Below are 16,181 nucleotides of genomic sequence, written 5' to 3' on the forward strand. Positions count from 1 at the left end.
GGCACCGCCACCGTCTCTCGCGCCGCGTGCCCATATCGCCTCACGGAATTCGTGCTTTAGAGCTCCTCTTCTCCGTCATCCACGCCTCCACGCCTCCACAATGCTCCTCATTCAATTGATCACCTCCCGTGTCCATCCCTCCTTCGTCATGCTTCAGTGGTTCTGTTTAAAGTTTTGACTCTCACTCTTCCCCCGGTCTTCCCCTCCATGTGCACCGTGCCTCAGTGCTCGCGTCTGGAGTTGGAGGGCTTCCCCTCCCCGATCCTCCCCTTGCAGTGTCATTCCTCGCATTGCTTCAGTTGAAGATTTGACTCTTCCTGCCTTCCCCCCCCCTGACTGTGTCCTGCGTCAGAGTCATCCTCTCCTCCCCCGACCATGCTCCTGCCCCGGTGTTTGTACTCAGGCGTCTGTGTCCCTTTTTCTCATCCCGCGTCCTCCCCCGTGCCGCTCAGTGCTTTGGGCAGTTTGTGCTGACGCCGCACATCATGACGCGCGCCAAGGCCAAGATGGTGGTGATGCACCCCCTGCCCCGCGTCAACGAGATCAGGTGCGAGCACGCGTGTGCCAACGCGATGGTCACATGATTTGTGATGACGGCGATGTAAGCCTTGATGATCGTGACTTTGATGTGGCGACGCTGAGTGGTGATTGCGGTAGCAATATTTATGTAGTTGCTGTTGATGTTTATGATGAAGGGGATGAAATATTATTGCTGACACTCCTAATGATGATGGTGGCTGTGATGCAAATGTTTAACTGTGAAAAAGTTATATTCATGATGGTGGTGGGATATTATTGCTGGTGGGACTTGTTACGAGTTGTCGAGCATAGGGACCAACGCACCAAGCGGCCAGCAGCAAACGGCACATACAGTTGTCATCGATAGGAGTCTCTAAGTTTTATGAATTGAGCACGATTATAAACAGATGGGGGGGGGGGAAAGAGATAGAAGGGCATTCCAAAGGGGAGCAGTAGGAGGGAGGAAGCGGAAAGAGAAGCGTTTTGACCTGCAAGCGTGGTGGTTCAACACGGATGCAGAGGACATTAACGATATCGGAACGTTGAAGTTGTTGATACCACGTGAATGCTGATGATCCCTGGATGCGGCTGTGTGACCCCCGCAGCCCGGAGGTGGACTCGGACCCTCGTGCGGCCTACTTTCGCCAGATGGAGAACGGCATGTACGTGCGCATGGCACTCATCGCATGCATCCTGGCGCGGGTCTAGCGCCCGGAGACCCGCAAATCACCAACAGCACCAGGAGAAGACAAGGGGGGGGGGGGGGAGGGGGTTAGTGGTGAGTGGTTGAGTTGTTGAGATGGGTGGGCAGTGAGTGGGGGTGGGTACTTGGTGGTGGATGGGTGTGTGGAGGCATGTGGTAATGTGGGTAGTTGGTGAGGAGTGGTTGGTGATGAGTATTGAGTTGGTGAATGAATTGAATTGTTTACCAGTTTGACCATTTCCTATCGGTTTGTTAAAACAAAAAAACGAATTATGGACTAATAATTAATCCTAACACTGCCTGGCTTTTTAATATGGCCACTTGATATGGTCAGATCCCGACTCGTAATGAGAAAAAGAGACGGGCTCTGGCAAACTCCCCTTTTAAGCGTGGAGACACTGAACATTTTTTAGTTACATGAGAGAGCCTCGCCGAGTCTCGATGGATTTTTTTTTTCAGGAGGGTTCTGCTTGGGTTGGGTCTACGAGCAGTACTTGTTCTCTACATGACCCACCAACCCCCGCTCCAGAGTACTGGACCGCAGGTGGCGTGCCACGTGCACCAGATATGGCCAGCGTTACCCGTCCCAGTCTCCACGTGGCCCCCCTACCCCTCCATCTAAATAGTTGAGTCCACCTGCGAGGTCTGCATCACTGCACCTGGGGTGTTCCATTGTCGTCCTTGATCATGAAATCTCACACCCTGGCCTTACCGCTGTCAAAACGCGACATGATGTTTGACCTGAGCCAGGCCGTGCGAAACCTCAAGACGTTCATGGCCCAATTCCCGTGGTTTTAGTGACGATCCAATTTTGTCACGCTTTTTGAACCATGTCACCAACAATGGAGAAAATCGCCAAGGTGATATTTTGTGGCCTTCAATGTCAAGATGTGAATCTGGCCCTTTTAGTTTCTCCATAGTGAAGGTTGTTGCGAAGGATAGAGGATGTTATTTCGGTTATTTTTTTTTATCTGCCTGGCAAGATAATTTCAGAGATGTTGGGTAACGGGGCTGTTAAACCCATGCCTTGATTCCTTTCTTCCTCCCTCTGGATGCTATTTTTTTCACATTTCATTGGTGACCGGAGCTGCTATTTGCAATCCTTTACGCTTACGCACAAGCCTTGCTTGCTTCTGCAAGCAGTAGGGCGTTTTAAGAAGCTATTTAGAAAATGTGCCGAGTCTTATTTTCCACGTTTTTATTATTGTATCGAATGATTTGCAAAAAAAAGTCTGCTTTCTTGTGTTTACGTTTTGAGAGAGGTTGTAAATTCCATTGTTGTTTAGAAACATGGAAGATGATGTAGAAAGGATCCATAAAGGTGGTGGTGGAGATGATGGTCGGAGCGGTCCGTCCGACTTTAATAGAAAGGGACTTGGCAAAAAGGAATGGCCTTTAAGCTGATGTGATCGCCACGAGTGGTGCGAAATGGTCGCAGGTCTTCACGAGTAATCGATGCGGGTGGCTGCACGGCAAAGTCTATACGAGGTTCCTCTTGTGGTGATGGAATTGATCGTTAAACAGTGTTGTAGTGCAGCGGTGGCCAATAGACCAAACACTATGATCCATTCTGGTGGATCTCAACGGGTTCTGTGATCCACCATCAGAAAGACAACTACCCTGCCATATTTAACCCTGTAATGTACGAAATACGTAAAGTACCAATGCCATCGATTGGTAGAATTTATTTTTATCAATGTATGAATTCTTTGAGATTTTTATTTGCCATCAACCGTACAGAGAATTGTTTTGTGCTTGTTAGTGTTGTGATTTGTCCTGAGAACCACAAAAAATCGTTTGCGACCTACGTATTGGCCACCGCTTGTGTAGCGCATCTTGCCATGAAAACCCCAGGTATAAGCTCAAATCTCTTTTCATCGCTTATTTTTCAGAGATCTAATTTCCCATTAACAATCACAGTTGTAAAAGCAAAGCCTGTTTTTTTTTTATTAACAAGAAATTGCAAAGTTAACTGCACAACTTGGTAATGTTTGAAAGTACAGATCAACTAAAATAATCAAAACTGAAATTGGGTGTTGCCATTTCATTGCCAGAATCCTATCATTCACCTGCAAGTGAATATGGCCCTCGCTTGTATATGACACAACAGAGCTATTGAGCAATATAAATGCAATGTCAATTTAGTTGAAGGGTAATTTTGGACCTCTTGGTGAGACCAAGATGTCCCTGGTGGGACAATTGTGCTTTAAAATCCAGGCGCCTTTGCTTTTGACTTTGGCGTTTTGGTACATTGGCCAATCCATGTGAATGGTTAACCTTTTTTTTAAACAACTGATGGTACTGTTGTTTGCAAAGATCTTGGTTTATAATAATGGTTTATGATGTGCTGCCAGAGGCTGTCCTCTTACTCTGCCGATTCGTAGTGTTTAATTGCATATTATAATTTCGGTTTTAAAAATGACCAATTGCTGAATGATGGATACGCTAAGATGTTTAATCGGGGTTTATGTAGGCTGCAGAACATAATGGGATAAACTCATAGTCCACAATGTATGTTCTACTTGAGTAGCAAGCACAGCTGGCGGTGGGTGACTACTGGTGGTGGTGTGGTAAGACGATTTAACACTACACTTGTTTAGTTCCGATGGTTATTAGAATTCTCATTGAAGAATGACCTCGCCCATCAACCGCCATGCAACCAGAGCCGATAGGCTTGTAAACATGTCACCGGCCAAGCGCTACCAACTCAATAAGATAAGAATCACCACGCAATTATTTCCGCAGGCGAATATTCGGGAAATTCTTAACCGAGTCTAGGGAACTTTTTTAAGGAAAGTCCTGCTTGGGGTGTTAAGCCATTTGCTTTGTGGGAATGTATGGTATGTTTCTCCCATGTTTTCTTGTTTAAAAGCCTCCTTAAACTTGTGGTGTGATGTTTTCTCACTGTTTTATCCCCAGTTAATGGAGATCCTCATTGACCAGGGAGGGCATTGTCTTGTCTTGCTCAGCTCTTAATTTAATTGCTTAAGAAAAATCTGGTCAAACTAACTCGAATCCCAGTAGCAATTGAAGCCAAACTCCAGTGCCTGCTTGCGTGGCAGGCCTGTGTAGCTTCCAACAATTATATTCTTGGTTCTTTCGGTAAAGTCACATAGAAGGGAAATAATAAAATAATACAAATAAAACATAATAAAATTCTCACGACGTTTCGGCCACAATGCAAGCAGCGGTCCTCGGGTGAAGAACAGAGCTGTCGGAAAGACAGCGTCCTAATGAACACTGCTAAGCTTGGCAGCGTATTTTAAGCAGGGTGGGAGGAGCAAAGAGCCTTGACAGCTTAAAATACGCTGCCAAGCTTAGCAGTGTTCATTAGGACGCTGTCTTTCCGACAGCTCTGTTCTTCACCTGAGGACGGCTGCTTGCGTTGTGGCCGAAACGTGAGAATTTATTTGTATTATTTCCCTTCTACGTGACTTTACCGAAAGAACCAAGAATATGAATCCCTGCAGCCACGAAAGCTTTAAATCGAAATTCCAACAATTACTTAAACATTCACCATGCATTTGAACCAAAGGAGATTTTATAGACAAGGCGGCAGCATCATGTATGTACAGTTCGTGTTTATTTACCGAAAGGTGAAACGTTACACGTCAACAGCCGTGCGCACAGCCTTTCGAGCAGCATCGGATTCTTCCACAAGACATTCTGAGTTTGAACTGTTGAGATCAGTGTGTCACTTCGTCCGTGAGCCAGAACAGATCTTGGTACCACTGAAGTTGCAAAACTTTTTGCAATACCAATTTATGTATATGATTAATACCTTGAATTAATTACTTGATAACCCACTCGTGGAAAATGGTTATTACAAGATTCACTATAATTGGCCACAAATAAATTGTAACAAAGCTATGCCACCTCGGATGGTACCAACAACTGAAATAACTGGTCTGGGTTCGTGGAGTAACTGCTGAGTGAAAGTTTACAGCCAAAGCGATACCCCTGTTGAGAGACGTCAGCAGTGGTCTTGTTGAGATTGGGCCTGCCAGGGTAATATGGAATTTGTACCACCTGGCTTGGGGCCTCTAAATCAGTTCAGCACCATTGCTTGTTTGGACATGGAGACATTTTTGACAAGTGCACAAATTGAAATGCGTTCACAATATACTTTAAAAGTTTATTTTTTAGCGCTGGCTTAATTTGTTCAACTTGCAATTGATGAGCATTGGATAATTGTGTTCCAGTTGAATGAGCATGGGAGGTGTACATCTTGGCTTTTATGCAATGAGCAGGCTGTTTGAAAGCCCCCCCTGTGGTCAATGTTTATTTGTAAAAGGCGAACTGCAATGTGTGGCTCATTACATCGACTGCAGACCAGTAGCAGTGTCACGGTTGTCTGACTGTCGAGAATTGGCCACGAATTAAGGAATCTTGCGTGTTTATTTTCACTTTGTTTTAATGTCTTTTTAGTTGATTCTTGTTTTTGAGAAATTCCCTTTTTATGCGCTTTGCATCTCCAATGCAATTTAGTTTGTAGCGTCTGAATAAAAAATAAATGTGACTCAGTTTTTACTGACAACTGGCCTTTGTACTGTTTATAAGGAATGTGTCATTCATAACGGTGGTTTGCCTTAATTGTGTTGCCAATGCCAACAATGAAAATAAATCAAGCTGAAAAGGAGAAGTTGGCAAGGGTGGCAAAAGGCATGAGTTTGGAAGCATAATTAGCCAAACACTTGCCCTAACTCAAATCCACGACCCTTCCCACTGAACCTAATGCATAACCATCCATCAGGTGTTTTGCAAAGTCTCCTTGCATGCAGTTTACCTTTCACTTTTGGTTTTTACAGACCCGTTATGTTAAAAGTGGTAGACATGAGGTTCTTTCCAACAAAAAATAACCCACAATTTTACAACTCTACAGCAGAAACCTTTTGGCTGAATAAACGTACAACAAATTTAGCTTAACAATTTGCAAATTTACATTCATTGCCGATTGTATACAGATGAGCAATGCCGCCTGAATTTAGCACCCTTCTGCCTGTTTCTATCTTAACGTTGTACCACGTTGCAGCCCATTGGCACGGGTGACCTAAATATACAAAGCAGGGTGGGTGCAAGGGCTGGCGATGGGGGAGGGGGCTGATGAAACTGGCCATGGAGCACAGCCCTGGAGAACACACATGGACAGATGCGCACCTTGCAATTGGGCAACTTCCACCTAGTTAATCGTCCATGGCCTACAATAAATTGGGAGCACCACTGACTCATGGCTACCAGTGGAAGCGGAGCACTGCCCAATCATTGTTTTTATTTTAACTTGGTTATTTAAAATGTCTTTCGATTGGCTTCGTTAAAAAGTGTTAACAAACAATATTTCGGTTTTAAAAGCTTTCAGGGTAATTTGTTAAAGTCAAAGGTAAAGATGCGACGCCGCAAATGCTTGCTCACGCCACTTCTGGCAGATGGGACTCTTGAGCAAACTGGAGCATTGTCTACTCCAAGTTGAACAGACGTATTGAAAGTGGCGGGCGTACCCAGACTACCCAGACTACACCAACACAAGCAACCTGCCAATTGAGTGTCGTGTACCCATTGTGTACGGCTTGGTGGACATGCAGAGATACTGTTTTTGAGAATCTTTCCCAAGGTTCCACTGCAAGAAGGAATCAAAATGCCCACCTCTGGATTGTAAGTCCAATGTGTGCAAACTATAACATGGCAAATCCCTAATTTTTGAATACAGTAATCCCTTGCCAACTACGGACTTCATGTACACAAGGTTTAACTTTATATAATTTTACCAACCTGCGGCGCGGAAATGTTGAGTATCCACAGGTTAGCACGGGTTTACAACACGCATTTTCAGATTTTGTGGGGCCACAGTTCTCTTCTACGCCACCTGTGGCGCTGCGTAGCGCATCGGCTGTCCATCTGTTTTTCCGAGTCTCGCAGCGCATCTTTTGCTTCTGTTGGTCCATCCATTCATCCGACATTTTTATAAAGAAAAGAACCACGCCACTGATTCAGCCAGCAGCGCCACTGTACCTGCCCCCTGACCTGCCCACACGTGTCATTGATGACCCAGAGGAAGAGGGGAAGGGTGGGCTGAACCCCTTCTCCTAACCACCCCTCCCCCCATCTCATTGTCAAAATCATGGACTTCTACCCTCGGTATTAAGGTATGTAAAGTAAATTTGATGTTTATTACGTTGTGATGTACTGTTTTATTTGTTTAAGTAAACGGTCACCTTAGTTTAGCTATGACGAGTCTGACCGTGGCCATGGTTCTTCTAACCCCCTATTTTCCATAAGCCCTGGACTGCTTTGCCAACTGCGAATGTGCCTTCCACAGCCTTTTCCAGGAACCTAACCCCCGCGGTTGGCGAGGGGATTGTTGTATTGAAGACAATTTTAAGGAAAACATCACCTTCAGAAAGAAAGTTAACTGAATTAAATGTTGACAGCTTATACACAGTTAAACGTGATGTTTGTCACTGAGAAATTCACCCTGCAATCTCCAGAATGCATTTGCAATAAAAGTTATTTTCAGACATTATAACAACTCTCAAAAAAACAATTACAAAATAAACAACCAAAAATAAGTTTTTACATTTTGGGCTATATATGCATTTGGTAAAAACAAAACTATACCAAATCAAAGCAGGGAAGCTGCAGAATCCAAAAAATGTGGATGTGAATACACTAACCCTGAACAACTGTCAAGGCAAATTTTAGTCTTTAGGAATTATAAATGGGGACCCTAATTGGGCCTGGACTGGGCAAGGAGGAAACTGGGCATTTGTTTCATCACATGGACCTAAAATTGATGTACCACAGTTCTCCTCAACTTCTGGCAAGAGGCAGCTGATTTATAGGAAGATTTTATACCAAAAAACAAAACTGCTCTTAAAGCTACACCCCCCCCCCCCCAAGCTTTTTCTCTGGTCTATACGGTTTAGGTTTAATAATGAGAAAATACTTCAAATCGATCGAGAGCTATCCATACAATTCTGAGATGGACACTGCAACAAGGTATTTAGATTGTGCTTCAGTTAGACCTCATTCATTTTTCCCTCAACCATTTAACCCCATGCCGTGCAGCCTGGGACAATACCTAAGTGCGTATCCAAAAGAAATGCGCCATTTGATATTGGGATTGCATCTTCCTGGAAAACGCAAGCTAGAGCCAATCTGGCATCTATGCTCCAGGAGTAACAGGTTTCGTCTGGGGTCTTGAGAGAGTATCCAGGACTCTGGAAGTTTTTAAATGAACCCAAGAGTTCACGACATGCTCTTTCAGCGGCGTCATTACGGCAAACTCCCAGCCCCTGGGGCTGGGTGGGGGTTCCATCTGCTCACATTCCAGACTCGTGAAGCTTACCCACATTTACCCACCACAGTCTCCTTACATATCCTCTTGGCTGTGGATACTGCTCTGCACCACCCTTGGGCCAGCCATTGCTGCCCTGCTCTAATGAAAGTCCCATTGAATCAAGGAGAATTGGGGTTTCGCTCTTCATCCACATTTGTGTGAACTCCGTGTCAGCAGAGCGGACACGGGCTTGCAAGTGTTACTCGACATGGATGTTTCTCTACTGCTGCCTGCACAGTTGTCCTTGATGCCATTAATGTAGGTCAATTTCCCCTCTGTCAACCTTAGTTTAATTGAGCTCAGCTGGTCCAAACTGTCTGTGCTCTATACCTCCCTACGAAAATCTGTTCATGTTATTTGTAGTTAGTCGTGCAATCCATGTAGATCAGCTGTCCTGCAGGAGTCTCAAGGTCTGCCCATGCTTGCGACTCCTACCAAAGTTGACCAGGAGCACATTTTAACGTAGCAGTTGTTTTCTGGGAGTAACAAGACGCAGCAAGATATCCCAGTTGCTTTCTCTGTTTGAGATGCTGTGAACACAGGTAAACCTACAAGAAAATGTAACAATCCATCTGATAGAAGGCAACCATGGCTTCTATGCCGAGTAGCACATTGTTTTAATAAATTAGGAAATAGTAATCAGGAGGTTGAAATTTAACAGCTGAGACGGCTCAATTTTATGTCTGGCCAACCTGGCAAATGGCCATTTAACGCTGATCCAATCCTGCCTCAGTTTCACGTGACAGGTCTAGGAATTAGCCTGAATGAGCAGACAACCGAACAAGTTTATCAGGACCAGGGCAGAATCCAGGCTCTAGTTTGAGGAGTCCAAACTCCAGCTCGGGTTTCCTTTTAGATGTTACATCCCACACCACCTACTAATCTCTTTACCCACAAATTGAACTGAACTTCATTGCAGGAGATCCTAATCAGGTTCGACATGAGTATCCCCAAGCACTTGTGATTCATTGAATTTCCCCGATTTCAAGGTTATTTCTTTCAATCAAAGATGTACAATTTGTATTTGTTGTTCTGTCTTATTTGTAGTCCATTTTATTTGTACCATGTTTAATTTGTTCTGTTCGTTCCATTGTCTTCAAGGTAACATTTGCATTTTTTATTCCATATTTGAATTGATATGTAATAACAGATTCTTGAAAGCACGATTTGATGTATGCATCTTGCACATAACAATGCATTTTAATTGATCAATCATTACATGACCACAGCGGGTGCAGTATATATTTACACCATGGAAGAGTCCCAGGGATCAATAAAGACACCGTAACAGAAAATCTGGAGCGCCTGCAGCCTTCAATGGTGAAACACATTTAGCTTACCTCTAAACCGCCCTACGATACCTGGCGATTATTGCCAATTGAAAACTATTGCATTTCTCTCTGCACTTTCAAAATAACATGAGGGGGATTAACTCCTCCCCGCTCTGACACATTTGAGGACATCCCCCATTGCTATTAGTTAAATTGATGTGGCAGGAAGAGGGGCGTTGAGCTGTCGTAATTTGCTATGGAGGTGCAGCATCTGCACACAAGCATCTGGAAAGCCAGCCTAAATCTTGAAATTGTATTAACTAAGGATTCAAAACGACATTTTAAGCCATGTACAGCATTTGTATCCAATGGGGTGGCACGGTGATTAAAGCACCTGACGAGTAGTAACGTTGTGAATTCAAATCCTGGGGTCAGAGGAATGACTCCATACCAGCATCCCTCTGGGGAAAATAAATGTATAAGGCTTTGTGGGAAGTCAAGAGTCGTCATCCTATGGCTAAATGGCCTCTGCCATGGGAATAAATAATTTCTCCCACTGGTTTACAATGGAGATAAACATTGCCCCAATAGTAACGAATTGGCATGTTCTGTTTACGTGACAAACAATTGGCTGTCTGGTGGTGGCGGGTTTAACGACACATTTATATTTATGCGATCTAACCCAAAAAAAACCTATATTATGGATGGTATTGTTCGCGAAAGCCTACGTGTTAAAATGCCCCAATGCTTGTTTGAATAACGAGGTAATTGTACTTAGTTATATTTTGTATGCTTTAAAGGAGATGCTGCCCAAATACTGTTAAGGAAAAAACATACATTGTCTGATGGCAGCTGTCTGTCAAAACAAGTAGCGATGGAAACTAAAGTGAATACTGCCAAAGTTTTCCCAGACACGCCTACCATTTGTTACAATAATATACAACAGGTACTGAATGCCAGCACAGCAACTTGAGCATGTTCTTATGCATCCATGGTGATTCCTCAGCCTTTGCCTCCCAAACAGGCACTTACCACATCTTACAAAATGATCAACGTGAAACATCGTAAACAACCCGGTGTAAAGGAATAATAATCATTGTTGTTCAATTACTCTAATGCTCATGGACCAAAATAAAGGCTCCCACGATTTCCTGTTTGTGAAGCACAAAAGTGGCATGTTAGCAGAATGCCTTAACATTTGCCTGGTTGGGTGAAATGCCAGAAATGTGGCTAGCATGCAGCATGTGTGTGGAGATCAAACCGCGAGCTTTCCTGCTCTTTACAAACGCTGCCATTGAAAATTAACGAAGTAAGATTACAAAGGGATCTAAAACTAAAGCCAATGCATCACTGCAAACAAATTCTGTCAACCATCGTTAACGACCACTGAAAATGCAAAACAAACTTTGCCTTTTGTTGACAAAACCGTGGAAAATTACATGCACATTTCACCGAAAGAAAACATCTTTCTTTTCTTGCCAGGTCGCTGATGAGCAATCACGATGAAAATAACTTACCGACGATTCTGTACATTACAAGAGCGAAGTAACGCATACGCAGATTACAGCAAACCGAGCCAGACGTCGGTCTAGCCCAGCGTCGATTAAGTCACTCTCCCTAACCCTTATCAAATAGGCAACATGACAGTCAAAGGTTAAGTCGCCTATACCTTCTCAACAGCTGCATTTGTTTCCATAGCCAAGACAATTCACTCGCGCATAGCCCCTTATTCCGGTGGCCAATATTCTCGTGCAGTCAGCCCCTATTGTTTAGTATAAACCAAACAAAAGCAAGGTATATCCAACCGAACTGAAACCAAAAAAACAACAAATCCACACCTTGTATGAATCGAGGAAACATGAAGGGAGGACGAGAGTGGTTCTGGCTCGGCGTAGTTGGCATTGGAGAATTCTGTAGAAAGTAGGAGGGGAGCGAGCGAGTTGGCAAGCACGCCGAAGGCCGAGTGAGTAGAGGGGGCGCTGTTTCACTTGAAGTCCTCTATGGTGCCTTTGCCCAGGTCGGTCATGCGCGGGTACTTTGCTTTCTTCTGGTCCAGCTCGTTCTGGGCCCACAGCAAGTGCTTGAGCAGCTTGGCCAGCTTGGGCGTCGAGTCCTGATTCTCGCAGTCAAGCACGGCAGCATTTACCTCGCTCCAAACCTGCGCAAGACAGAGTGCAGAGACGCCACACAGTGGTTCAGTGATTGCGAGTGACGCACGTCATGGTGCAAGTTGCAGTGTTGTGAAAGGCAGATAACAAATCGATGTTAATCAATTGACTGGGGCTGTGGACAATTTCGATATCTCAACACAATTGCAATACACTTCCACAATAATTGTCACTGACTGGAAAACGTCATTTGTAATGCTCTATACATAATGTATATACAAATTACATTTAAGCTCATGATCTGAAACCGTTTGGGAAATGGGTTGCATCCTGGTTTGTGTGGCACAAAGCCAGCGATTTCTCTGGCACCTTCTGTCTCTGCGAGGGATGAAGGAGCTCGCCAAAGGGCGACTCCTCTGGGCTGTCGAAGGCGAGCAGGGCGAGCGTGCGCTCCATCTCCAGGAGGCACTCACTGCTCTCCTCGCCACGCTCCGCCAGCTGCGTCTGTGCAAACTCCAGCGCAGCCTCCGTCTGCCGCTCGCGGATCAGCTCGATCAGATGCTGCTGCTACCTCACGCATGCACAGATAAACGTATGGACACAATTAGATGCGCTATTCTGAGTGCTGTCGTCATGTGATGAAGAAATGAACATTCGGAACACTCTCGTGGCAAGCAGAGATATTGTATAGCGTCAGAGAATGGCCTGCGAAGACAACTTTGCACGACTACTGCCGAGGCCATGTCACACCTGTGGTCCAGCACACTCAAGGGCTGGTGCATGAGCGATATGTGAGACTACCAAAACATGGCAAAGCTGCGCATTCAGTGACAAGTGCAATGAAGGTGTAAATGAATCTCAACGTGCTAAATTGCTACGCTCAGACTGTGTGCAAGCCGTAGGCTCTTAACCTGCAGGTGGAAGTAGAGGTAGCGGTTGGTGTCTAGCAGCTCGGGGTGCAGACTATTGATGAGGCCAATGGCTTCCTGGATGCGGCCGTTGAGGATGACGTCCCGGATCTTGATGCGCTCGTCCAGCGAGTCGAGGTCTGTACCCGGTTCGATGCCCGATTCCACACGGAACTTCTCCGCCGCCTCCTTGAAGCCCTCTACAGAACAGGCACATGGCACAGTGCAGTTAATTCCCTCAGGCAGTTTTAATACTTTCGAACTAAGGTTGACCGTGTGCACATTATTTCTGTTCGTACATTCCTTCGTAAAGATGAACATATGTAGTTGCATTGCTATTATCGGCTATATTTAAAAGCGCCGTTATTGATCAACGGGCTCCCAACAACGCGGAGACTCAAAGCAAAGAAGAGGGCTATTTCCAAATACACAAACACGTTTTGCCCTGACAACTATCCTTAAAAATATATATGAAGACAAACACGTCAGAAAGAATACGTCAGAAAGTGTTACATAATGAATGGAAATTATATAGTTTTCCTAATTTGTTAAATGGGCAGTTGGATTAAACGATTCTGTAATGAATGCGTTTTCAAATGCTTGTCTTTATTGTTTATATTATCAATCTGTTACTATTTCCGATTGTAAGCTGTTTAACCGATATCACGTCTAACTTAAGGTTACAATGATTTTCTGAATATTGTCACGTTTCGTAACATCACGCTCACTAATTGTCTCTGTGACCTTCCCAGCGGCAGGAGCTGCGCCATTCTCAATGTGGCTCGTTTGGAAAGGGTCATACGACCCTGATGTATAGTGAGCATAATAATCGATTTTTACCAATGAAGCAATGTAACGTTACATGCCAGTTATACACGTTTCATGAACACTACAAAAACCTCCGAAACAAACCTTTACGAAGCTCTCCACACGGTTTAGCAAAACAAATTTACCGTGGCTTATCAATACTAATGCCCAGGTGAGGGCTCCCACCTGTGACCAGGTAGTTCATGATGAGGCGATTCATGTCAGCGCGCTGGATATGGGCATTGGAAACGCGCTCCAGCCACTCCTCACGCGTCACCTCCTCTGCCTTCTCGGCAAAACTCAACTCGGACATCTCTGCAGCTGTGCCAGAGGCCTGTGATCGCACCAGCCCTGAACAACAAGCAACAATAGGGGCTGTTCATCACATTGAAACAAGTCTTCTGCACGAGGGAGGCCCTGTGTAAAGTTTGTTACAATATCATTAATTGCAGAAACATTATCTTGTATATTTCGGTAAAGTCACGTAGAAGGGAAATAATAAAATAATAAAAATAAAACTTTATTAAATTCTCACGACGTTTCGGCCACAACACAAGCAGCCGTCCTCAGGTGAAGAACAGAGCTGTCGGAAAGACAGCGTCCTAATGAACACTGCTAAGCTTGGCAGCGTATTTTAAGGTGGGTGGGAGAAGCAGAGCGCCTTGACAAAGGAGTTTACATATCAACAGAGAAATCTAGCATATTGACGCTAAAGAACTGCTTCTACCCTACTACCATACAATAAACCGATGTGAAAAAACTAGGTATAAACTTCATCTATATAATCAATGTACTCAATATACACTCTCCAATAAGCTGAGCTATTAACATTAAGTAACTGGGTATACACTACACTATATAATTCAGAAACATTAATGTAGTATATAATGCAGAAACATAACTAAATAATAAATGCTAAGAACAATAGAGTCTCAGAAAATCAACTGTACGCATACTAAATTTAATTAAGTGACAATTTCCAATTTGGAATTCTCACAGCAAGCATTGCCTGATTACCCACACTTTTGCCCCCACAATTAGTGTTGCATGTCAACCCGAAACGTTTAAGTAGACATATATAAGGCAAATTACGTGAGAAAAAAATATGAAATTAGAGTGTTTTGAGAAGTATTGGGTTTCAATACAAACTCACTTCCACTTCAGGATCACGCTTTAAGGAGGTGTGGGCCTACACGCATATCCTTCACCCAGGATCTTGTGGTACTGAATGGCTCTGTGCTCTCGGCACAACTAACACTGCAATAGCAACTCCGTGAGACAGGTGGCCACCTCGTAATGCTCGTAAATTTAACAGATGAGGCTTCACATCACCGGTCTAGTCTCCGTGACCAGGGCCCTTGATTTTCAAGAAGATTACGAGTTAAAATCCGGGCCTGGGTTCAAATCAGTCCTTTTATACGTACCGCACTCATAATCATCACGTCAAATACCACAATCATCCTCGCCACCATTAATCACCACAATCATCATCACTGCTGCCACCATCGACTAACATTAATCACCGTCATTGCCACCATTACGATCAACAATCATCAAGACCATCACCATACCGCCATCATCTCCATAATTAACAACACAATCACAACCATTACGACTCCACTCATCACCACCGTCGCATCTTCCCTCCGAAGTCGACAAAACATCGTCAACGTGCTCAGCCCCGTCACAGTAATGAGGAATGTCCATCAGTCGGTGCCAGGCCTACACTGCTCCCATTGGGCAGCGGCCTCCCACGACCCACACAGTCCTCTTGATCCGTCAAGACACTTTTTTTAAACTTGCTCGTACACGATTTAATATTATATTTATATTATTCCTCGACGAGACGATCCCACTGGGAAGGCCCCAGGCCGACGTCGCTGGGACGTCCCTGGAAACGCCTGGGAATTCCTCCAGGAAGGGCGAAAGGGAGGCGTGGGACCGCCACGATCCTCACCAGGACGAGCGGACCGAGGAACGAAACGGAACGAAACGGAACGAAACTGAACGAAACCCCCACCCCCAACTCGCTCTTTAACGTCTCCTTCGTACCTGGAGGGGCCCTCTTTGAAGTCCGGCTCCTCGCAACTCTGGCCGCTGTCAGCTCGCAAAAGCCACTGGAGAAAGAAACAACAACAGCAGCAGACTCCTTGCGGCGCGGCGACACTCGCGAGGCGTGCGTTTCGTTGATTTCGACGTGCAAATGTTTAGTTTTGTTGGTTTTTAACTTCTTCTGGACGCTGCGAAACGAGCGCCGATCCCCACTCAGTCACTGGACGCCGCGGACCTTCTTGGATTTCCCACTGCGCTTAAGCATGGAGGAGGCAAGGCGGGGGGGAGGGGAAGGGGGCGGTCACGTGGTGGCAAGCGGCCAATAGCGGCGCGCGGAGCGGGACGCGACGGTGGTTTGACTGAGCTATGGAATCTAATGGTGGGGGCGGGGCGGGGTCGCGGCGAATGAAAACGACTCCCAGAGAGCACCGCGTGGGATTTCCGATTTTGTTGTTGTTATTGTTGTTGTTTTATTTAAAA

General features: G+C 45.0%; 2 protein-coding genes across 4 annotated transcripts in view; one reads left to right on the forward strand and one right to left on the reverse strand.

Annotated features, from left to right (window-relative positions):
• CAD (carbamoyl-phosphate synthetase 2, aspartate transcarbamylase, and dihydroorotase) overlaps window positions 1-1,284 on the forward strand; it is a 42,656-nt gene extending 41,372 nt beyond the window's left edge. For both annotated transcript variants that reach the window (XM_078594324.1, XM_078594325.1), the window contains 2 exons: window positions 453-547; window positions 1,125-1,284. In XM_078594324.1, the coding sequence (XP_078450450.1) occupies window positions 453-547; window positions 1,125-1,227 (198 nt within the window). In that variant the 3' untranslated portion in view covers window positions 1,228-1,284. The remainder of the gene's footprint in view (window positions 1-452; window positions 548-1,124) is intronic.
• GID8 (GID complex subunit 8 homolog) lies at window positions 93-15,958 on the reverse strand. 2 transcript variants are annotated; one of them, XR_013585475.1, is made up of 6 exons: window positions 15,702-15,958; window positions 13,836-14,000; window positions 12,846-13,042; window positions 12,304-12,501; window positions 11,665-11,984; window positions 93-1,223 (listed from the first exon to the last, which is right to left on the reverse strand). XR_013585475.1 is itself a non-coding variant. In XM_078594327.1 (5 exons), the coding sequence occupies exons 2-5, from the start codon at window positions 13,960-13,962 to the stop codon at window positions 11,811-11,813; spliced, it is 696 nt and encodes a 231-aa protein (XP_078450453.1). In that variant the 5' UTR covers window positions 13,963-14,000; window positions 15,702-15,958; the 3' UTR covers window positions 4,789-11,810. The 2 variants fall into 2 exon arrangements, 1 of the variants encoding a protein (XP_078450453.1); XM_078594327.1 differs by lacking the exon at window positions 93-1,223 and having other exon boundaries at window positions 4,789-11,984.
• Between the last annotated feature and the right edge of the window lie 223 nt (window positions 15,959-16,181).

Source organism: Lampetra planeri, chromosome 5 (assembly GCF_965212315.1).
Source record: "Lampetra planeri chromosome 5, kcLamPlan1.2.h2, whole genome shotgun sequence".
NCBI lineage: Eukaryota > Metazoa > Chordata > Hyperoartia > Petromyzontiformes > Petromyzontidae > Lampetra > Lampetra planeri.

Bases quoted from the DNA above. Each gene is read 5' to 3' on its own strand.
- GID8 (XM_078594327.1), bottom strand. From the start codon at position 13,962: ATGTCCGAGTTGAGTTTTGCCGAGAAGGCAGAGGAGGTGACGCGTGAG. The intron at 12,502-12,845 runs GTTAAGAGCCTA...TGCGTGAGGTAG, and splicing joins ACCTCTACTTCCACCTGCAG to CAGCAGCATCTGATCGAGCT. The intron at 11,985-12,303 runs GTGCCAGAGAAA...TGTCTTGCGCAG, and splicing joins ATCCCTCGCAGAGACAGAAG to GTTTGGAGCGAGGTAAATGC.